Below are 24,611 nucleotides of genomic sequence, written 5' to 3' on the forward strand. Positions count from 1 at the left end.
GCAGTGTTGCAGGCCATCTATTGTGTCTTTATTTTCTCCTGTTTATATTACATTTACATTTACATTTTAGTCATTTAGCAGACGCTCTTATCCAGAGCGACTTACAGTCAGTGAATACATTTTTTTTTTATACTGGCCCCCCATTGATGGGAATGATTTGGATCCTAGCTTCACAGCCCTTGTGGCTCCCAAGGCTTCTGTTATTAAGAGATATTTCAGTTGTGCATCCCAAATTGTACCCTATTCCCAATGGGCTCCCCTGGTCAAAAGTAGTGCACTGTGAAGGGAATAGGGTGCCATTTGGGACGCTCCCTTCAGTTGTATGTTTGACTGAATTCCTTTTATCAAGCTCTACTGTCACACCCTGACTCTAGGGACTCGTATTTGTTGAGTCAGGGTGTGTATTTTCTGTGTTGTGTTGTGCTATGTTGATTTTCTATGTGTAGATCTAGTATGTGTAGATCTATGTTGGCCGGGGTGGTTCCCAATCAGAGACAGCTGTCGCTCGTTGTCTCTGATTGGAGACAATACTTAGGCAGGGTGTTGGCACCTGTTAGTTGTGGGATCTTGTTCCGTGTAAGGTATGTTGTGTGTGTATATGCTACCTTGGACTTCACGTTTCGTTTGTTGTTTTGTCGTGGTGTTTATTCGTTAAATAAACATGTATGCTTATCACGCTGCGCCTTGGTCCGTCTCGTCTGTTAACGAACGTGACATCTACAGAGTTGACTCCACATTCGTCTTGTTGTTGTGAAGGGTTTTCCTACTTAACAGGATGGAGATAGGAGGACTGTAGTTGTTGCAGCATGAATTTTAGATGAATGTATACAAAGCCTGGAAGATCGCGACTCTTATCTATACGAGAGTACACATCAAATTGGCCAGTGTTGAATCAGGTGTTAAATTAACTATTTAAGTATTAAATGAACACTCATTGGTGTAAAAGAACCCCAGTGTTGGAGTTAATAACCAGTGTTCAACAAAAACCACGCCCATCATTATCATATTTCCCAGCATGCTCTATTACAGGTTGATTTTTTTGAATTATGTTACTTAGATTGACGCACTGGTATGTCAATAGACTCTTAAGGGTTTATGGCCACTGTACTAGTCCTTAATACGTACTGTGTTCAAGCATTTAATTTGAATGATAACATATTAGCTTAGGATCTCATTTGAAGGCCACAGGACTGAAAATGGGTGAAAGCAACAACCATGTGTCTGTCACTAACAAATAAAGTTATTGTTGGTAACTCTACAATTCACCTCAAAGGCACTCTGGGAAATATACAAATAAGGCTTTACACTAAGCAGTGTGTAAATCTAACGCTGAAATATGTGGACGCATATCTGGAGAATAATATAGCATTTTCTGTGTAGATATATAAAAGACAGACTGAAAAGGGATCTTTCATTAAGTTGTTTTCTTAATATTATTTTTAATTTAACGTTTCAAAACAGAGATCAGTCAACCTTGTTTCTCTCTCCTCAAAAGCATCAGAATCTCTGTCAGAATCAGAATCACTACTGTAGTTGCAGGAGAGAAGAGAGTATTAGAGAACAGAGGAGGAGGAGAGAACAGAGGAGGAGAGAACAGAGGAGGAGAGAACAGAGGAGGAGAGAACAGAAGAGGAGGCGAGAACAGAAGAGGAGAGAACAGAAGAGGAGGCGAGAACAGAAGAGAGAACAGAAGAGGAGAGAACAGAGGAGGAGAGAACAGAAGAGGAGGCGAGAACAGAAGAGAGAACAGAAGAGGAGAGAACAGAGGAGGAGAGAACAGAGGAGGAGAGAACAGAGGAGGAGAGAACAGAAGAGGAGAGAACAGAAGAGGAGGCGAGAACAGAAGAGGAGAGAACAGAAGAGGAGAGAACAGAGGAGGAGAGAACAGAGGAGGACAGAACAGAAGAGGAGAGAACAGAGGAGGAGAGAACAGAAGAGGAGAGAACAGAAGAGGAGGCGAGAACAGAAGAGGAGAGAACAGAAGAGGAGAGAACAGAGGAGGAGAGAACAGAGGAGGACAGAACAGAAGAGGAGAGAACAGAGGAGGAGAGAACAGAAGAGGAGAGAACAGAAGAGGAGAGAACAGAAGAGGAGAGAACAGAAGAGGAGAGAACAGAGGAGGAGAGAACAGAAGAGGAGGCGAGAACAGAAGAGGAGAGAACAGAAGAGGAGAGAACAGAAGAGGAGAGAACAGAAGAGGAGGCGAGAACAGAAGAGGAGAGAACAGAAGAGGAGAGAACAGAAGAGGAGAGAACAGAGGAGGAGAGAACAGAGGAGGAGAGAACAGAGGAGGAGAGAACAGAGGAGGAGAGAACAGAAGAGGAGAGAACAGAAGAGGAGAGAACAGAAGAGGAGAGAACAGAGGAGGACAGAACAGAAGAGGAGAGAACAGAAGAGGAGGCGAGAACAGAAGAGGAGAGAACAGAAGAGGAGAGAACAGAAGAGGAGAGAACAGAAGAGGAGGCGAGAACAGAAGAGGAGAGAACAGAAGAGGAGAGAACAGAAGAGGAGAGAACAGAGGAGGACAGAACAGAAGAGGAGAGAACAGAGGAGGAGAGAACAGAGGAGGAGGACAGAACAGAAGAGGAGAGAACAGAAGAGGAGAGAACAGAGGAGGAGGAGAGAACAGAAGAGGAGAGAACAGAGGAGGAGGAGAGAACAGAGGAGGAGAGAACAGAAGAGGAGAGACATGAATAATCATATTTGTCTTGGTGAAATTGATTTTATAACATAAGGAAGTGACATTTCATCACCCTCTGGGCAGAGTTGGTGGACACCCGACACCAGGGTTTCCCAAACTCGGTCCTGGGGGCCCTGCCTGGGTGCACGTTTAGGTTTTATGCCCTAGCACTAGCACAGCTGATTCAAATAATGAGTTCATCATTAAGCTTTGATTATTTGAATTGGCTGTATAGTGTTAGGGCATAAAACCTAAACGTGCACCCCTTGGGGTTCCCAGGACCGAGTTTGGGACACACTGCCCTACACTGTCTGATCTAACAGCTACTCTTACCCCTTCACACACACACACACACACACACACACACACACACACACACACACACACACACACACACACACACACACACACACACACACACACACTGTGTGGTTGCATTCATATTCATCATCAATATTGTGCAGGCCTCTCTTCTCCTGTCCTCAATATGAGTAACGTAATGAATAAACATTACATGGACGAGTGGGCTATCATTTCATTTCATTCCTGCACCGCTATTAGCATAAAGCACCATCTCTCCAACCATACCGACACCGACCAAACCAACACCGACACGTGCACACACACACACACACACACACACACACACACACCCCAGTCTGTGTCGGTGCACAGTGTGCAGCCATTAGGTGTAGATTATTTGATGATAAATCCTACCCCTGCAAACCTATGTGAACTTTCCTCAACATCTAAATGTGATTTGTTTGTGGCATATTTCAGAGATACCCAACATTAGGCTGGGTATCAGTCAAGCAAGACCTGATGAGAAGTTTGATATGTGCCCTTGCCTACCACGCAAAAGCACTATGAATTTATTTTCCTGTCTGTGATCCTGTCTGTCACTAACCCTGTCTGTGACTAACCCTGTCTGTAACTAACCCTGTCTCTGACTAACCCTGTCTGTGACTAACCCTGTCTGTAACTAACCCTGTCTCTAACTAACCCTGTCTCTGACTAACCCTGTCTCTGACTAACCCTGTCTGTAACTAACCTTGTCCGTAACTAATAACCCTGTCTGTAACTAACCCTGTCTGTAACTAACCCTGTCTGTGACTAACCCTGTCTGTGACTAACCCTGTCTGTAACTAACCCTGTCTGTGACTAACCCTGTCTGTGACTAACCCTGTCTGTAACTAACCCTGTCTCTGACTAACCCTGTCTCTGACTAACCCTGTCTGTAACTAACCTTGTCCGTAACTAATAACCCTGTCTGTAACTAACCCTGTCTCTGACTAACCCTGTCTCTGACTAACCCTGTCTGTGACTAACCCTGTCTGTGACTTAAAACCCTGTCTGTAACTACTAACCCTGTCTGCATCTAATAACCCAGTCTGTGACTAATAACCCTGTCTGTAACTAATAATCCTGTCTGTAACTAATAACCCTGTCCGTAACTAATAACCCTGTCTGTGACTAACACAGTATGTGACTAATAACCCCATATGTGAATAATAACCCTGTCTGTGACTAATAATCCTGTCTGTGACTAACCCTGTCTGTGCTAACCCTGTCTGTGACTAACCCTGTCTGTAACTAACTCTGTCTGTGACTAACCCTGTCTGTGCTAACCCTGTCTGTAACTAACCCTGTCTGTGACTAACCCTGTCTGTAACTAATAACCCTGTCTGTGACTAATCCTGTCTGTGACTAACCCTGTCTGTGCTAACCCTGTCTGTAACTAACCCTGTCTGTGACTAACCCTGTCTGTAACTAATAACCCTGTCTGTGACTAACCCTGTCTGTGACTAACCCTGTCTGTAACTAATAACCCTGTCTGTAACTAACCCTGTCTGTAACTAATAACCCTGTCTCTGACTAACCCTGTCTGTAACTAATAACCCTGTCTCTGACTAACCCTCTCTGTGACTAACCCTGTCTGTAACTAACCCTGCCCGTAACTAATAACTATGTCTGTAACTAACCCTGTCTCTGACTAACCCTGTCTGTAACTAACCCTGTCTGTGACTAATAACTATGTCTGTAACTAACCCTGTCTCTGACTAACCCTGTCTCTGACTAACCCTGTCTGTAACTAACCCTGTCCGTAACTAATAACTATGTCTGTAACTAACCCTGTCTCTAACTAACCCTGTCTCTGACTAACCCTGTCTCTTACTAACCCTGTCTGTAACTAACCCTGTCCGTAACTAATAACTATGTCTGTAACTAACCCTGTCTCTAACTAACCCTGTCTCTGACTAACCCTGTCTCTGACTAACCCTGTCTCTGACTAACCCTGTCTGTAACTAACCCTGTCTCTGACTAACCCTGTCTGTAACTAACCCTGTCCGTAACTAATAACTATGTCTGTAACTAACCCTGTCTCTAACTAACCCTGTCTCTGACTAACCCTGTCTCTAACTAACCCTGTCTCTAACTAACCCTGTCTCTGACTAACCCTGTCTCTAACTAACCCTGTCTCTAACTAACCCTGTCTGTAACTAATAACCCTGTCTCTAACTAACCCTGTCTCTAACTAACCCTGTCTCTAACTAACCCTGTCTCTGACTAACCCTGTCCGTAACTAATAACCCTGTCTCTAACTAACCTTGTCCGTAACTAATAACCCTGTTTCTAACTAACCCTGTCTCTGACTAACCCTGTCTCTAACTAACCCTGTCTGTAACTAACCCTGTCCGTAACTAATAACTATGTCTCTAACTAACCCTGTCTCTAACTAACCCTGTCTCTAACTAACCCTGTCTGTGACTAACCCTGTCTGTAACTAATAACCCTGTCTGTGACTAACCCTGTCTCTGACTAACCCTGTCTGTGACTACTAACCCTGTCTGCATCTAATAACCCAGTCTGTGACTAATAACCCTGTCTGTAACTAATAACCCTGTCTGCATCTAATAACCCTGTCTGTAACTAATAACCCAGTCTGTAACTAATAACCCTGTCCGTAACTAATAACCCTGTCTGTAACTAATAACCCTGTCTGCATCTAATAACCCTGTCTGTAACTAATAACCCTGTCTGTAACTAATAACCCTGTCCGTAACTAATAACCCTGTCTGTAACTAATAACCCTGTCTGTAACTAATAACCCTGTCCGTAACTAATAACCCTGTCTGTAACTAATAACCCTGTCCGTAACTAATAACCCTGTCTGTAACTAATAACCCTGTCTGTAACTAATAACCCTGTATGTGACTAACACAGTCTGTGACTAACCCTGTCTGTGACTAACCCTGTCTTTGTCCCAAATGACACCCTGGCCTTTTCTCCTTAGTTCACTACTTTTAACCGGGGCCCAAAGGGCAATGGGAAAGGCAACCACCTTATTTTCCTCTCTCCCTCCATTTGTCCTTTATTTTTTTCCTTGCTCTCTCCATCAGTGAGATCAGATAAAGGATGTTTTCATTAAAATAAAGAGATGGAATCTATTTTACACACATTCACACACTCCTGTCTTCCAGTCGGTGTGAGTGACAGCAGTTATCCGAGGGGGTTAGACAGAAGGAGATAAGCTGATCAGAGACTGAGTTTGCTCTTAAGCTAAATTATTGTCTGAAAAGATATGAAATAAAAGGAATCTTCAATACAAGACATGTATTAAATATGCCTCTGATTTGTCCTGATCCTCTGCGTGACTGGGGCTGCGTTCGTCTATTCCCTATATCCCAGAGGTCCTGATCCTCTGCGTGACTGGGGCTGCGTTCGTCTGTTCCCTATATCCCAGAGGTCCTGATCCTCTGCGTGACTGGGGCTGCGTTCGTCTGTTCCCTATATCCCAGAGGTCCTGATCCTCTGCGTGACTGGGGCTGCGTTCGTCTGTTCCCTATATCCCAGAGGTCCTGATCCTCTGCGTGACTGGGGCTGCGTTCGTCTGTTCCCTATATCCCAGAGGTCCTGATCCTCTGCGTGACTGGGGCTGCGTTCGTCTGTTCCCTATATCCCAGAGGTCCTGATCCTCTGCGTGACTGGGGCTGCGTTCGTCTGTTCCCTATATCCCAGAGGTCCTGATCCTCTGCGTGACTGGGGCTGCGTTCGTCTGTTCCCTATATCCCAGAGGTCCTGATCCTCTGCGTGACTGGGGCTGCGTTCGTCTGTTCCCTATATCCCAGAGGTCCTGATCCTCTGCGTGACTGGGGCTGCGTTCGTCTGTTCCCTATATCCCAGAGGTCCTGATCCTCTGCGTGACTGGGGCTGCGTTCGTCTGTTCCCTATATCCCAGAGGTCCTGATCCTCTGCGTGACTGGGGCTGCGTTCGTCTGTTCCCTATATCCCAGAGGTCCTGATCCTCTGCGTGACTGGGGCTGCGTTCGTCTGTTCCCTATATCCCAGAGGTCCTGATCCTCTGCGTGACTGGGGCTGCGTTCGTCTGTTCCCTATATCCCAGAGGTCCTGATCCTCTGCGTGACTGGGGCTGCGTTCGTCTGTTCCCTATATCCCAGAGGTCCTGATCCTCTGCGTGACTGGGGCTGCGTTCGTCTGTTCCCTATATCCCAGAGGTCCTGATCCTCTGCGTGACTGGGGCTGCGTTCGTCTGTTCCCTATATCCCAGAGGTCCTGATCCTCTGCGTGACTGGGGCTGCGTTCGTCTGTTCCCTATATCCCAGAGGTCCTGATCCTCTGCGTGACTGGGGCTGCGTTCGTCTGTTCCCTATATCCCAGAGGTCCTGATCCTCTGCGTGACTGGGGCTGCGTTCGTCTGTTCCCTATATCCCAGAGGTCCTGATCCTCTGCGTGACTGGGGCTGTGTTCGTCTGTTCCCTATATCCCAGAGGTCCTGATCCTCTGCGTGACTGGGGCTGCGTTCGTCTGTTCCCTATATCCCAGAGGTCCTGATCCTCTGCGTGACTGGGGCTGCGTTCGTCTGTTCCCTATATCCCAGAGGTCCTGATCCTCTGCGTGACTGGGGCTGCGTTCGTCTGTTCCCTATATCCCAGAGGTCCTGATCCTCTGCGTGACTGGGGCTGCGTTCGTCTGTTCCCTATATCCCAGAGGTCCTGATCCTCTGCGTGACTGGGGCTGCGTTCGTCTGTTCCCTATATCCCAGAGGTCCTGATCCTCTGCGTGACTGGGGCTGCGTTCGTCTGTTCCCTATATCCCAGAGGTCCTGATCCTCTGCGTGACTGGGGCTGCGTTCGTCTGTTCCCTATATCCCAGAGGTCCTGATCCTCTGCGTGACTGGGGCTGCGTTCGTCTGTTCCCTATATCCCAGAGGTCCTGATCCTCTGCGTGACTGGGGCTGCGTTCGTCTGTTCCCTATATCCCAGAGGTCCTGATCCTCTGCGTGACTGGGGCTGCGTTCGTCTGTTCCCTATATCCCAGAGGTCCTGATCCTCTGCGTGACTGGGGCTGCGTTCGTCTGTTCCCTATATCCCAGAGGTCCTGATCCTCTGCGTGACTGGGGCTGCGTTCGTCTGTTCCCTATATCCCAGAGGTCCTGATCCTCTGCGTGACTGGGGCTGCGTTCGTCTGTTCCCTATATCCCAGAGGTCCTGATCCTCTGCGTGACTGGGGCTGCGTTCGTCTGTTCCCTATATCCCAGAGGTCCTGATCCTCTGCGTGACTGGGGCTGCGTTCGTCTGTTCCCTATATCCCAGAGGTCCTGATCCTCTGCGTGACTGGGGCTGCGTTCGTCTGTTCCCTATATCCCAGAGGTCCTGATCCTCTGCGTGACTGGGGCTGCGTTCGTCTGTTCCCTATATCCCAGAGGTTATCTTACTCCCTGAATGGTTTTTACCTACACTGCTTTGGAACAACACTAAACATGTTGGGGGCTCAGAGAGAGAGAGTGTTAGGGGAAGGAGAATGGACTGGATTGGTAGTCAGCAACTGCCTAGAACTCCCATTACCTTCCTGAAATGGTCAGGAATAACAGCTGACTGGCTCTACTACGTTTATGACGTGTAAAGTGAGTGCTCTCTATTCATCTCTATAACACAGGGCTGAGTGCTCTCTATTAATCTCTATAACACAGGGCTGAGTGCTCTCTATTAATCTCTATAACACAGGGCTGAGGGCTCTCTATTCATCTCTATAACACAGGGCTGAGTGCTCTCTATTAATCTCTATAACACAGGGCTGAGTGCTCTCTATTCATCTCTATAACACAGGGCTGAGTGCTCTCTATTAATCTCTATAACACAGGGCTGAGTGCTCTCTATTCATCTCTATAACACAGGGCTGAGTGCTCTCTATTAATCTCTATAACACAGGGCTGAGTGCTCTCTATTCATCTCTATAACACAGGGCTGAGTGCTCTCTATTCATCTCTATAACACAGGGCTGAGGGCTCTCTATTCATCTCTATAACACAGGGCTGAGTGCTCTCTATTCATCTCTATAACACAGGGCTGAGTGCTCTCTATTAATCTCTATAACACAGGGCTGAGTGCTCTCTATTCATCTCTATAACACAGGGCTGAGTGCTCTCTATTCATCTCTATAACACAGGGCTGAGTGCTCTCTATTAATCTCTATAACACAGGGCTGAGTGCTCTCTATTCATCTCTATAACACAGGGCTGAGGGCTCTCTATTCATCTCTATAACACAGGGCTGAGGGCTCTCTATTAATCTCTATAACACAGGGCTGAGTGTTCTCTATTCATCTCTATAACACAGGGCTGAGTGCTCTCTATTCATCTCTATAACACAGGGCTGAGTGCTCTCTATTCATCTCTATAACACAGGGCTGAGTGCTCTCTATTCATCTCTATAACACAGGGCTGAGTGCTCTCTATTCATTTCTATAACACAGGGCTGAGTGCTCCCTATTCATCTCTATAACACAGGGCTGAGTGCTCTCTATTCTTTTCTATAACACAGGGCTGAGTGCTCTCTATTCATCTCTATAACACAGGGCTGAGTGCTCTCTATTAATCTCTATAACACAGGGCTGAGTGCTCTCTATTCATCTCTATAACACAGGGCTGAGTGCTCTCTATTCATCTCTATAACACAGGGCTTAGTGCTCTCTATTCATCTCTAACACAGGACTTAGTGCTCTCCAGTCATCTCTATAACATAGGGCTGAGTGCTCTCTATTCATCTCTATAACACAGGGCTTAGTGCTCTCTATTCATCTCTAGAACACAGGGCTGAGTGCTCTCTATTCATCTCTATAACACAGGGCTGAGTGCTCTCTATTCATCTCTACAACACAGGGCTGAGTGCTCTCTATTAATCTATATAACACAGGGCTGAGTGCTCTCTGTTCATCTCTATAACACAGGGCTGAGTGCTCTCTATTCATCTCTATAACACAGGGCTGTGTGATCTCTATTCATCTCTATAACACAGGGCCGAGTGCTCTCTATTCATCTCTATAACACAGGGCCGAGTGCTCTCTATTCATCTCTATAACACAGGGCTGAGGGCTCTGTATTCATATCTATAACACAGGGCTGAGTGCTCTCTATTCATTTCTATAACTCAGGGCTGAGTGATCTCTATTCATCTCTATAACACATGGCTGAGTGCTCTCTATTCATTTCTATAACACAGGGCTGAGAGCTCTCTATTCATTTCTATAACACAGGGCTGAGTGCTCTCTATTCATTTCTATAACACAGGTCTGAGTGCTCTCTATTCATTTCTATAACACAGGGCTGAGTGCTCTCTATTCATCTCTATAACACAGGGCTGAGTGCTCTCTATTCATCTCTATAACACAGGGCTGAGTGCTCTCTATTCATCTCTATAACACAGGGCTGAGTGATCTCTATTCATCTCTATAACACAGGGCTGAGTGCTCTCTATTCATCTCTATAACACAGGGCTGAGGGCTCTCTATTCATCTCTATAACACAGGGCTGAGGGCTCTCTATTAATCTATATAACACAGGGCTGAGTGCTCTCTGTTCATCTCTATAACACAGGGCTGAGTGCTCTCTATTCATCTCTATAACACAGGGCTGTGTGATCTCTATTCATCTCTATAACACAGGGCCGAGTGCTCTCTATTCATCTCTATAACACAGGGCCGAGTGCTCTCTATTCATCTCTATAACACAGGGCTGAGGGCTCTGTATTCATATCTATAACACAGGGCTGAGTGCTCTCTATTCATTTCTATAACTCAGGGCTGAGTGATCTCTATTCATCTCTATAACACAGGGCTGAGTGCTCTCTATTCATTTCTATAACACAGGGCTGAGTGCTCTCTATTCATTTCTATAACACAGGGCTGAGTGCTCTCTATTCATTTCTATAACACAGGTCTGAGTGCTCTCTATTCATTTCTATAACACAGGGCTGAGTGCTCTCTATTCATCTCTATAACACAGGGCTGAGTGCTCTCTATTCATCTCTATAACACAGGGCTGAGTGCTCTCTATTCATCTCTATAACACAGGGCTGAGTGATCTCTATTCATCTCTATAACACAGGGCTGAGTGCTCTCTATTCATCTCTATAACACAGGGCTGAGGGCTCTCTATTCATCTCTATAACACAGGGCTGAGGGCTCTCTATTCATCTCTATAACACATGGCTGAGTGTTCTCTATTCATCTCTATAACACAGGGCTGAGTGCTCTCTATTCATCTCTATAACACAGGGCTGAGTATTGTTCACAATTGCAACCAATACAAAATAAAATGAATAAATAAATGGGCTGTGCAGGCCAGAGCAATCAATCCCAGAACCATTTGACGTCTATGGTTAGAAAATTGTCTTTTGACTCAAATGTACATCAATTGAATTAACATAATAAAATAATCCCAATTCAAGTCTGTCCGTGTAGTAAGCAAGAGAGAGGTTTTTTTAATGGGCTGTGTCTCAATCCACCACATCCGCCGACGTCGTCCTTCCGCATCTGTGGTAGAATGTGGCAGAGCTACAGGAATGTTTGTCAGACCAGGAGACATCCCGAAAATCTGTCTTCTCACGAAAACGTCTGTAGCGTATGAACCGTTTGAATAACGAACACATTGGATGTTCTCCGTTTTGCTCTACGACCCCCACAAGCCCCACGGGACTCGTCTGAAGTCGGTACCGCCGATGTGCCAAACTTCTGTCTGTAGTGTCCAAACTATTTGGGCTACAAACTAATATGACCCCTCTATGGAAAGGGGAGACTCTCACGAACACGATGGTGTTCTCCCTTTTGCTCTACATCTGAAAGTAACCAGTACCAGTTTTAAAAAAATTATGGAAGTATGGAAGTAGTTTTGTGCCAACAAAGTGGTTAAATATGTGTCCAATATACACTACCAGTCGAAAGTTTGGACACACCTACTCATTCAAGGGTTTTTCTTTATTTTTACATTGTAGAATAATAGTGAAGACATCAATACTATGAAATAACACATATGGAATCATGTAGTAACCAAAAAGGTTTTCAACAAATCAAATAGCCAACCTTTGCCTTGATGACAGCTTTGCACACTCTTGAGTTTTTCTCAACCAGCTTCATGAGGTAGTCACCTGGAATGCATTTCAATTAACAGGTGTGCCTTCTTAAAAGTTAATTTGTGAAATGTCTTTCTTTCCTTAATGCGTTTGAGCCAATCAGTTGTGTTGTGACAAGGTAGGGGGGGTATACAAGATGATAGCCCTATTTGGTAAAAGACCAAGTTAGAACAGCTCAAATAAACAAAGAGAAATGACAGTCCATCATTACTTTAAGACATGAAGGTAAGTCAATACGGAAAATTACAAGATCTTTGAAGGTTTCTTCAAGTGATGTCGCAAAAACCATCAAGCGCTATGATGAAACTGGCTCTCATGAGGACCGCCACAGGAATGGAAGACCCAGAGTTACCTCTGCTGCAGAGGATAAGTTCATTATAGTCACCAGCCTCAGAGATTTCAGCCCAAATAAATGCATCACAGAGTTCAAGTAACAGACAAATCTCAACATCAACTGTTCAGAGGGGACTGTGTGAATCAGGCCTTCATGGTTGAATTGCTGCAAAGAAACCACTACTAAAGGACACCAATAAGAAGAAGAGACCTGCTTGGGCCAAGAAACACAAGCAATGGACATTAGACCGGTGGAAATTTGTCCTTTGGTCTGGTGTCCAAATTTGAGATTTTTGGTTCCAACCGCCGTGTCTTTGTGAGACGTGGTGTGGGTGAATGGATGATCTCTACATGTGTAGTTCCCACCGTAAAGCATGGAGGAGGAGGTGTTATGGTGTGGGGGTGCTTTGCTGGTGACACTGTCTGTGATTTATTTTAGAATTCAAGGTACACTTAACCAGCATGGCTACCACAGCATTCTGCAGCGATACGCCATCCCATCTTGTCACGCCCTGGCTCTAGGGACTCTTTTATGTTGAGCCAGGGTGTGTAGAGTTTATGTTTTTTGCTCGTTGTGTCTAGTCTAGTTTTTGTATATCTATGTTGGCCAGAGTGGTTCTCAATCAGAGGCAACGAGTATCAGCTGTTGCTGGTTGTCTCTGATTGGGAACCATATTTAGTCAGGTGGTTTTCCCACAGTGTTTGTGGGATCTTGTTCCGTGTTGGTTTGTGTTTTGCACCTGTGGACGTCACGTATCGATTTGTTGTTTTGTTCGTGTATCATTTAATAAATAAGTATGTTCACCTTCCACGCTGCGCCTTGGTCCTCTATATCTGACGATCGTGAGAGAAGATCCCACCAATACAGGACCAAGCAGCGTGCCCAGGCAGGAGAGGAGAAGCGGCGCCAACCGGGCAGTCGTCAGACAGGCGAGGGGCACCCCCAAGAAATGTTTAGGGGGGGGCACATGGCAGGGACGACGGGGCCACTGGAGGCAGATAAGGGGCGAGTTGGTAGACGAGGAGAGAAGGCCACCGGGTTACGGGAGCCATTGGTGTATAGAGGGAAGGAAAATGTAGAGGCACGGCGAGAGGTACTGAAGTGTGTTGCCAGTCCGGTCCGGCCCGTTCCTGATCCCCGTGTAAGGCCAGTGGTGTGTGTTCCCAGTACGGTCCGGCCTGTTCCTGTCCATCGCGCCAAGCCTATGGTGCGCGTCGCCAGCCCGGCCCGGCCTGTTCCTGCCCCTCGCACCAAGCCTATGGTGCGCGTCGCCAGCCCGGCCCGGCCTGTTCCTGCTCCCCGCACCAAGCCAATGGTGCACGTCGCCAGCCCGGCCCGGCCTGTTCCTGCTCCCCGCACCAAGCCTATGGTGCGTGTCGCAAGCCCGGCCCGGCCTGTTCCTGCTCCCCGCACCAAGCCAATGGTGCGCGTCGCCAGCCCGGCCCGGCCTGTTCCTGCTCCCCGCACCAAGCCAATGGTGCGCGTCGCCAGCCCGGCCCGGCCTGTTCCTGCTCCCCGCACCAAGCCAATGGTGCACGTCGCCAGCCCGGCCCGGCCTGTTCCTGCTCCCCGCACCAAGCCTGTAGTGCGCTTCGTCAGCCCGGTTCGGCCCGTCCCTGCTCCCCGCACCAAGCCTGTGGTGTGCGTCGTCAGCCCGGTCCGGCCCGTTCCTGCTCCCCGCACCAAGCCTGTGGTGCGCGTAGTCAGTCCGGCACAGCCCGTGCCTGGGTCACCGGTGCCTGGTCAGGTACGGTCAGCTGCTCCACATCGGAGCCTAAGCAATCCGCTCCACCGATGTCCAGTCCAGCTCCAGCCAGCGGGGCCAGACCGGACCAGGGGGCGCTACGGGGGAATTGTTGGAGGGTGGTGGTCAAGCCCGGAGCCGGAACCGCCTCCGAGGAGGAATGCCCACCCGGCCCTCCCCTGTTCGGTTTATGTTTGGCGCGGTCGCAGTCCGCGCCTTTGGGGGGGGGTTCTGTCACGCCCTGGCTCTGGGACTCTGTTATGTTGAGCCAGGGTGTGTAGTTTCTATGTGTTTGGGTTATAGGTTCTTTATCTAGCTCATGTGTTTCTGTGTTGGCCGGTGTGGTTCTCAATCAGAGGCAACGAGTGTCAGCTGTTGCTTGTTGTCTCTGATTGGGACCAATACTTAGGCAGCCTGTTTTGCCACAGTGTTTGTGGGATCTTGTTCCGTGTTAGTGTCTGTTACCTTCACGTATCGTTTTGTTGTTTTGTTTCGTGTGGAATAATAAAAAAAAGTATGTTCACTCATCACGCTGCACATTGGTCCACTTCCTCCAACGATCGTGACAGTATGTAAACTTCTGACCCACTGGGAATGTGATGAAAGAAATAAAAGCCTAAATAAATAATTCTCTCTACTATTATTCTGACATTTCACATTCTTAAAATAAAGTGGTGATCCTAACTGACCTAAGACAGGGAAGTTTTACTAGGATTAAATGTCAGGAATTGTGAAAAACAGAGTTTAAATGTATTTGGCTAAGGTGTATGTAAACTTCCGACTTCAACCGTATATATACAGTACCAGTCAAAAGTTTGGACACACCTACTCGTTCAAGGGTTTTTCTTTATTTTTACTTTTTTCTTCATTGTAGAATAATAGTGAAGACATCAAAACTATGAAATAACACATGTAGTGGAATCATGTAGTAACCCAAAAAGTGTTAAACAAATCCAAATATATTTGATATTTGATATTCTTCAAATAGCCACCCTTTGCCTTGATGGCAGCTTTGCACACACTTGGCATTCTCTAAACCAGCTTCACCTGGAATGCTTTTCCAACAGTCTTGAATGAGTTCCCACATATGCTTGTTGGCTGCTTTTCCTTCACTCTGCGGTCCAACTCATCCCAAACCATCTCAATTTGGTTGAGGTCGGGGGATTGTGGAGCCCAGGTCATCTGATGCAGCACTCCATCACTCTACTTCTTGGTCAAATAGCCCTTACACAGCCTGGAGGTGTGTTGGGTCATTGTCCTGTTGAAAAACAAATGATAGTCCCACTAAGCCCAAACTAGATGTGTCACGATCGTCGGATATAGAGGACCATGGCGCAGCGTGGAAGGTGAACATACTTATTTATTAAATGATACACGAACAAAAAAACAAATCGATACGTGACGTCCACAGGTGCAAAATACAAACCAACATGGAACAAGATCCCACAAACACTGTGGGAAAACCACTTGACTAAATATGGTTCCCAATCAGAGACAACCAGCAACAGCTGATACTCGTTGCCTCTGATTGAGAACCACTCTGGCCAACATAGATATACAAAAACTAGACTAGACACAACGAGCACAAAACATAAACTCTACACACCCTGGCTCAACTTAAAAGAGTCCCTAGAGCCAGGGCGTGACAGTACCCCCCCCCTAAAGGCGCGGACTGCGACCGCGCCTAAACATCACCGAACAGGGGAGGGCTGGGTGGGCATTCCTCCTCGGAGGCGGTTCCGGCTCCGGGCTTGACCACCACCCTCTACTAACCCCCCCGTAGTGCCCCTGGTTTGGTCTAGCCCCACTGGCTGGAGCTGGACTGGATAGGCTTGGTGCGAGAGGCAGGAACAGGCCGGACCGGGCTGGTGACGCGCATCACAGGCTTGGTGCGAGGGACAGGAACAGGCCGGACTGCACTGGGAACACACCACTGGCCTTACCCGGGGATCAGGAACGGGCCGGACCGGACTGGCAACACACCTCAGTACCTCTCGCCGTGCCTCTACATTTTCCTTCCCTCTACTCGCCAATGGCTCCCGTAACCCGGTGGCCTTCTCTCCTCATCCACTAACTCGCCCCTTATCTGCCTCCAGCAGCCCCGTCGTCCACGGTGTGAGCCCCCCCCTAAAAATGTATTGTGTTTGTCTCTCCCTCGTGGCTATTGCCTCCATGGCTCTCGCCAGACTCTCCATCTTCTGCTCCCAAGTCCAACCTCTCTCCTCCTCACGCGGCTTGACCCAGTCGAGGTTGATATCCATAAGAGTCCTCTCTGGCGTTGGCTCCTGGACACGCTGCTTGACCCAGTCGAGGTTGATATCCATAAGAGTCCTCTCTGGCGTTGGCTCCTGGACACGCTGCTTGACCCAGTCGAGGTGGATATCCGCTAGAGTTACCTCTGGCGTTGGCTCCTGGACACGCTGCTTGGTCCAGTTTTGGTGGGATCTTCTGTCACGGGCTGAATGTGGATGTGGTGTAGGAATCAGGCGCAGGACACAGAAGCTTCGTCCAACAGACTTTAGTCAACGACAACAATACAAACTAACGGGCCTCTATGAGCCCGGAGGCGAGCGATTACGCAACAGTGCGCAAAACACCAAATATACAACTGATACGCAAACAGTGCGTCTACTCTCCAAACATAGGAGCAAAATAAACACGGCACCTACTGACAGGCGGAACAAGATCCCACAAACACTGTGGCAAAACAGGCTGCCTAAGTATGGTTCCCAATCAGAGACAACAAGCAACAGCTGACACTCGTTGCCTCTGATTGAGAACCACCCCGGCCAACACAGAAACACATGAGCTAGATAAAGAACCTATAACCCAAACACATAGAAACTACACACCCTGGCTCAACATAACAGAGTCCCAGAGCCAGGGCGTGACACATACACTCAATTAGTATTTGGTAGCATTGCCTTTAAATTGTTTAACTTGGGTGAAATGTTTCGGATAGCCTTCCACAAGCTTCCCACAATAAGTTGGGTGAATTTTGGCCCATTCCTCCTGACAGAGCTGGTGTAACTGAGTCAGGTTTGTAGGCCTCCTTGCTCGCATACGCTTTTTTAGTTCTGCCCACACATTTTCTATAGGATTGAGGTCAGGGCTTTGTGATGGCCAATCCAATACCTTGACTTTGTTGTCCTTAAACCACTCTGCCACAACTTTGGAAGTATGCTTGGGGTCATTGTCCATTTGGAAGACCCATTTGCGACCAAGCTTTAACTTCCTGACTGATGTCTTGAGATGTTGCTTCAATATATCCACATACTTTTCCTTCCTCGTGATGCCATCTATTTTGTGAAGTGCACCAGTCCCTCCTGCAGCAAAGCACCCCCACAGCATGATGCTGCCACCCCCGTGCTTCACGGTTGGGACGGTGTTCTTCGGCTTGCAAGCAACCCCCTTTTTCCTCCAAACATAATGATTGTCACGACTTCCGCCGAGGCTGCCTCCCGTCCTTGTTCGGGCAGGCTTCGGAGTTCGTCGTCACCGGCCTTCTAGCCACTGCCGCTCCATATCTCATCATTCCATTTGTCTTGTCTTGTCAATCACACAATCCCCTCATTAGTCCGTGTATAAGTGTTCCCTCTGCACCCTTGTCCTTGTGGGTAATTGTTTATTGTGAGAGTAGTGTAGCTCGGTGGAGCTACTCGTACCTTGTATTGCCGGGGTAGATGGTTTTCCCTGTGCCTGTTTTCATGTGTCGCTATCTAGCGCAATTGTGTACGACGGAATAAACTCTGTATTCGGTGATTTACCCTCCTGCGCCTGACTCCTTCTATCACACTCATAACAACGATGGTCATTATGGCCAAACAGTTCTATTTTTGTTTCATCAGACCAGAGGACATTTCTCCAAAAAGTACGATCTTTGTCCCCATGTGCAGTTGCAAACCGTAGTCTGTCTTTTTTTTAATGGCGGTTTTGGAGCAGTGGCTTCTTCCTTGCTGACCGGCCTTTCAGGTTATGTCGATATAGGACTCGTTTTACTGTGGATATAGATACTTTTGTACCTGTTTCCTCCAGGATCTCCACAAGGTCCTTTGCTGTTGTTCTGGGATTGATTTGCACTTTTCGCACCAACATACGTTCATCTCTAGGAGACAGAACGCGTCTCATTCCTGAGTGGTATGACGGCTGCGTGGTCCCATGGTGTTTATACTTGCGTACTATTGTTTGTACAGATGAACGTGGTACCTTCAGGCATTTGTAAATTGCTCCCAAGGATGAACCAGACTTGTGGAGGTCTACAATAATTTTTCTGAGGTCTTGGCTGATCTCTTTTGATTTTCCCATGATGTCAAGCAAAGAGGCACTGAGTTTGAAGGTAGGCCTTGAAATACATCCACAGATACACCTCCAATTGACTCAAATGATGTCAATTAGCCTACCAGAAGCGTCTAAAGCCATGACATCATTTTCTGGAACTTTCCAAGCTGTTTAAAGGCACAGTCAACTTCTGAACCACTGGAATTGTGATACAGTGAATAATAAGTGAAATAGTCTGTATGTAAACAATTGTTGGAAAAATTACTTGTGTCATGCACAAAGTAGATGTCCTAACCGACTTGCCAAGACTATAGTTTGTTAACAACAAATTTGTGGAGTGGTTGAAAAACGTGTTTTAATGACTCCAACCTAAATGTATGTAAACTTCCGACTTCAACTGTACATGTATATTTCCTGTGCTTTCTTAAATCTCCTAGATATATACGACAGACACTTCAAAACCTTTATGATGTATTTATTGACTGTTTTGCCATTTATGAATGTGTTATTGAATGTGTTTCTCTGGGCTATAGCAGTAAAGGCCAAATACAATATTTTATCAAATAATTGTTAAATATTTTTCTGGGATACCTGCAGCAGGCCTAAAATTCTAAATCAAATAGCCAAATGATCCATGGTATGACCATCTTAAAACAATTCCATATGATAGCTTAGTAGAACCCCCCCCCCCCCTCCCTTCCTCACTGAATACCCCTAATCCACTCTGATTCTGCTTGCTCTTGGCCAGGTTACTGTAAAGCACTTTGTGACTACTGTTGATGTAAAAAAATAATACCATTATTAATATGGATGGATTGAATGATTTGTTAATTTATTGATTGATTGATTGATTAGTTGAATGATTGGTTGATGAGTTGATTTATTGATTGGTTGGTTAGTTGGTTGATTGATTGATTGGTTGATTGGTGGATGGATTGTTTGACTGATCCCTACCTGGCTTTCCCTCTGCCCCGCCCTCTCTCCAGGTTCCTCCGATCCTATTGGACAAGCAGTTCTCTGACTTCACTCCTGACATCACACCCATCATTCTGGCAGCTCACACCAACAACTATGAGATCATCAAACTACTGGTGCAGAAAGGAGTGGCTGTTCCACAACCACACGAGGTACTTTAACCATACCAGGAGCATAGTGGTATAGTATATTATGCAGTAGTATATTGGTATAGTATATTATGCAGTAGTATATTGGTATAGTATATTATGCAGTAGTATAGTGGTATAGTATATGATACAGTAGTATAGTGGTATAGTATATGATACAGTAGTATATTGGTATAGTATATTATGCAGTAGTATAGTGGTATAGTATATAATACAGTAGTATATTGGTATAGTATATTATGTAGTAGTATAGTGGTATAGTATATACTACAGTAGTATAGTGGTATAGTATATTATACAGTAGTATAGTGGTATAGTATATAATACAGTAGTATAGTGGTATAGTATAGTATGCAGTAGTATAGTGGTATAGTATATGATACAGTAGTATATTGGTATAGTATATTATGCAGTAGTAAAGTGGTATAGTATATGATACAGTAGTATATTGGTATAGTATATTATGCAGTAGTATAGTGGTATAGTATATAATGCAGTAGTATAGTGGTATAGTATATAATACAGTAGTATAGTGGTATAGTACATGATACAGTAGTATAGTGGTATAGTATATTATATAGTGGTATAGTGGTATAGTATATTATATAGTGGTATAGTATATGATACATTAGTATATTGGTATAGTATATTATGCAGTAGTATAGTGGTATATTATATTATGCAGTAGTATAATGGTATATTATATAGTGGTATAGTATATTATGCAGTAGTATAATGGTATAGTATATTATATTGTGGTATAGTACATGATACAGTAGTATAATGGTATGGAAATTATGAAGTAGTATAGTGGTATAGTATATTTTTAAGTAGTATAGTGCTATATTATATTATACAGTATAGGAAAGTATTTTGTATTTTGAAAATACAATTTGCAGCTTTTGAAAGTATTTTTTTACAAAATACATTGGAGTGTAGTTCAGCCCAGTGTAGTACAACATACAAAATACTCAGAAGTAATTAAAATACGTATTTCAAATATATGTGACAAAAGATACTGCCCATCTCTGATCGTAGTTCAATAACCCAGCATCAACGACCCAACCTGGGCACTGGCAATGGGTTATTATGTCCAATATTTACCCAAATTGAGTTGTTTTTAATACAGCATTGTTTTTGTGTGTGTGGTGCAGAAAGGGGTGTCCACTTGAGGTGGGTTTGATATAAAGGTGTTGACATTATGGAAGCAGATAAAGGAGTCCTGCTGCTTTTCTGTTCGGAACTTTTTGATCCAGATGTCCAACTTGTAATCATGTCTCCAGGTGCGTTGTAACTGTGTGGAGTGTGTGTCCAGCTCGGATGTGGACAGCCTTCGCCACTCCCGATCCCGTCTCAACATCTACCGAGCCCTGTCCAGCCCCTCCCTCATCGCCCTTTCCAGTGAAGACCCCTTCCTCACAGCATTCAGACTGAGCTGGGAACTAGAGGAACTCAGTAAGGTGAGGCTTGATCAAGGAGGCGAATGACTGATTGGTTGATTGGCTGATTGGTTGATTGGCTGATTGATTAGTTGGTTGGCTGATTGGTTGATTGGCTGATTGGTTGATTGGCTGATTGATTAGTTGGTTGGCTGATTGGTTGATTGGCTGATTAGCTGGCTGATTGGCTGATTGGTTAGTTGGCTGGTTGGTTGGCTTATTAGCTGGCTGGCTGGCTGGTTGGTTGGCTTATTGGCCAATTGGCTGGCCGGCTGGTTGGTTGATTTTGTAAATGAATATCCCTTGCCTCCATGCTAAACTTATGATGATCTTTAGGGCCCAGGGTTTTTCATTGAATTAATTAATGAATATACTCTGCTCTCCCTTTATTCCAGGTGGAGAATGAGTTTAAGTCGGAGTATGAGGAGTTATCCCAACAGTGTAAGCAGTTTGCTAAAGACCTTCTGGATCAGACCAGGAGCTCCAGAGAGCTGGAGATGATCCTGAACTACAGAGACGACCTCAACCTACTGGAGGAGGAGGCAAACAACGACCTAGCTAGACTCAAACTGGCTATTAAATACCACCAGAAAGAGGTTAGAGGTTATGCTATATACACTACTACACTACTACACTACTACACTACTACACTACTACAGTACTACAGTACTACACTACACTACTACACTACACTACTACAGTACTACACTACACTACACTACACTACACTACTACACTACACTACTACACTACACTACTACACTACACTACTACACTACTACAGTACTACACTACACTACTACACTACACTACACTACACTACTACACTACACTACACTACTACACTACACTACACTACTACACTACTACACTACTACACTACACTACACTACTACACTACTACAGTACTACACTACACTACTACACTACACTACACTACACTACTACACTACACTACACTACACTACACTACTACACTACACTACACTACTACACTACTACACTACACTACACTACTACACTACTACACTACTACACTACACTACTACACTACACTACTACACTACACTACACTACTACACTACTACACTACACTACTACACTACACTACTACACTACTACAGTACTACACTACACTACTACACTACACTACACTACTACACTACACTACACTACTACACTACTACAGTACTACACTACACTACTACACTACACTACTACACTACACTACACTACTACACTACACTACACTACTACACTACTACACTACTACACTACTACACTACACTACAATACTACACTACACTACACTACTACACTACACTACACTACACTACACTACTACACTACACTACACTACACTACAATACTACACTACACTACACTACACTACTACACTACACTACACTACTACACTACACTACAGTACTACACTACACTACACTACACTACACTACACTACTACACTACACTACTACACTACACTACTACAGTACTACACTACTACAGTACTACACTACACTACACTACTACACTACACTACTACACTACTACACTACTACACTACACTACTACACTACTACACTACTACACTACACTACACTACTACACTACTACACTACACTACTACAATACTACACTACACTACACTACACTACTACACTACACTACTACACTACACTACACTACACTACACTACACTACACTACACTACACTACTACACTACACTACTACAGTACTACACTACTACAGTACTACACTACACTACACTACTACACTACTACACTACTACACTACTACACTACACTACTACACTACACTACACTACTACACTACACTACACTACTACACTACTACAGTACTACACTACACTACTACAGTACACTACTACACTACACTACTACACTACACTACACTACTACACTACACTACTACACTACTACACTACTACACTACACTACAATACTACACTACACTACACTACTACACTACACTACTACACTACTACACTACTACACTACTACACTACACTACTACAGTACTACACTACTACACTACAAACAACAACTGAATTAAATATAAACATAACATGTCAAGTGTTGGTCCCATTTTTCATAAGGTGAAATAAAATATCCCAGAAATTTTCCATAGGCCTAAAAAGCTTATTTCTCTAAAATGTTTTCCACAAATTAGTATACATCCCTGTTAGTGAGCATTTTCTCCTTTGCAGAGATAATCCATCCACCTGACAGGTGTGGCATATCAAGAAGCTGATTAAACAGCATGATCATTACACAGGTACACATTATACATAAAAGGCCACTCTAAAATATGCAGTTTTGTCACACAACACAATGCCACATATGTCTCAAGATTTGAGGGAGCGTGCAATTGGCATGCTGACTGCAGGAATGTCCACCAGAGCTGTTTCCAGAGAACTGAATGTTAATTTCTCTACCATGACCGTCTCCAACGTCATTTTAGAGAATTTGGCAGTACGTCCAACTGGCCTCACAACAGCAGACCAAGTTTAATGAAGTGGTGATTAAAGAGCTCAGCCATGCGCTCCTTGTCAGTAACGACCACATCATCACCATGAAGGGACATCAGCAGCTGTGAGGAGGAGGGTTTATTCTCCAGGTCTTTCACCGTTTCCCAGAACTTCTTGGGCTTAGACCCACAGAGAGAGAACTGCTCCTTAAAGTAACTAACTTTGGCCTTCTGGATAGACCTGGCTAGACTCAAACGGGCTATTAAATACCACCAGAAAGAGGTTAGAGGTTATACTATATACACTACTACACTACTACACTACTACACTACACTACTACACTACTACACTACACTACTACACTACTACACTACACTACTACACTACACTACTACACTACTACACTACTACACTACTACACTACTACACTACACTACTACAGTACTACAGTACTACACTACTACACTACTACACTACTACACTACACTACTACACTACACTACTACACTACTACACTACTACACTACTACACTACTACACTACACTACTACAGTACTACACTACACTACTACACTACTACACTACACTACTACAGTACTACACTACACTACTACACTACTACACTACACTACACTACTACACTACACTACACTACACTACTACAGTACTACACTACTATACTACACTACACTACTACAGTACTACACTACACTACTACACTACACTACACTACTACATTACTACACTACACTACTACACTACACTACTACACTACACTACTACAGTACTACACTACACTACACTACACTACACTACACTACTACAGTACTACACTACACTACACTACACTACACTACACTACACTACACTACTACACTACACTACTACACTACACTACTACACTACTACACTACTACACTACTACACTACTACACTACACTACTACACTACTACACTACACTACTACACTACTACACTACACTACTACACTACTACACTACTACACTACTACACTACTACACTACACTACTACAGTACTACAGTACTACACTACTACACTACTACACTACTACACTACACTACTACACTACA

The 24,611-nt window shown here is 45.1% G+C and overlaps 1 protein-coding gene across 1 annotated transcript in view; it reads left to right on the plus strand.

Moving 5' to 3' along the window:
• LOC311115974 (short transient receptor potential channel 4-like) overlaps positions 1–21,623 on the plus strand; it is a gene marked incomplete at both ends in the record, with an annotated part of 34,962 nt that extends 13,339 nt beyond the window's left edge. The window contains 3 exons of the mRNA XM_084191090.1: positions 19,451–19,591; positions 20,872–21,048; positions 21,423–21,623. Coding sequence (XP_084047216.1) covers positions 19,451–19,591; positions 20,872–21,048; positions 21,423–21,623 — 519 coding nt within the window. The remainder of the gene's footprint in view (positions 1–19,450; positions 19,592–20,871; positions 21,049–21,422) is intronic.
• Positions 21,624–24,611: the final 2,988 nt, after the last annotated feature.

Source organism: Coregonus lavaretus (genome assembly GCF_964263955.1).
Source record: "Coregonus lavaretus genome assembly, contig: HAP1_SCAFFOLD_217, whole genome shotgun sequence".
NCBI classification, from domain to species: domain Eukaryota; kingdom Metazoa; phylum Chordata; class Actinopteri; order Salmoniformes; family Salmonidae; genus Coregonus; species Coregonus lavaretus.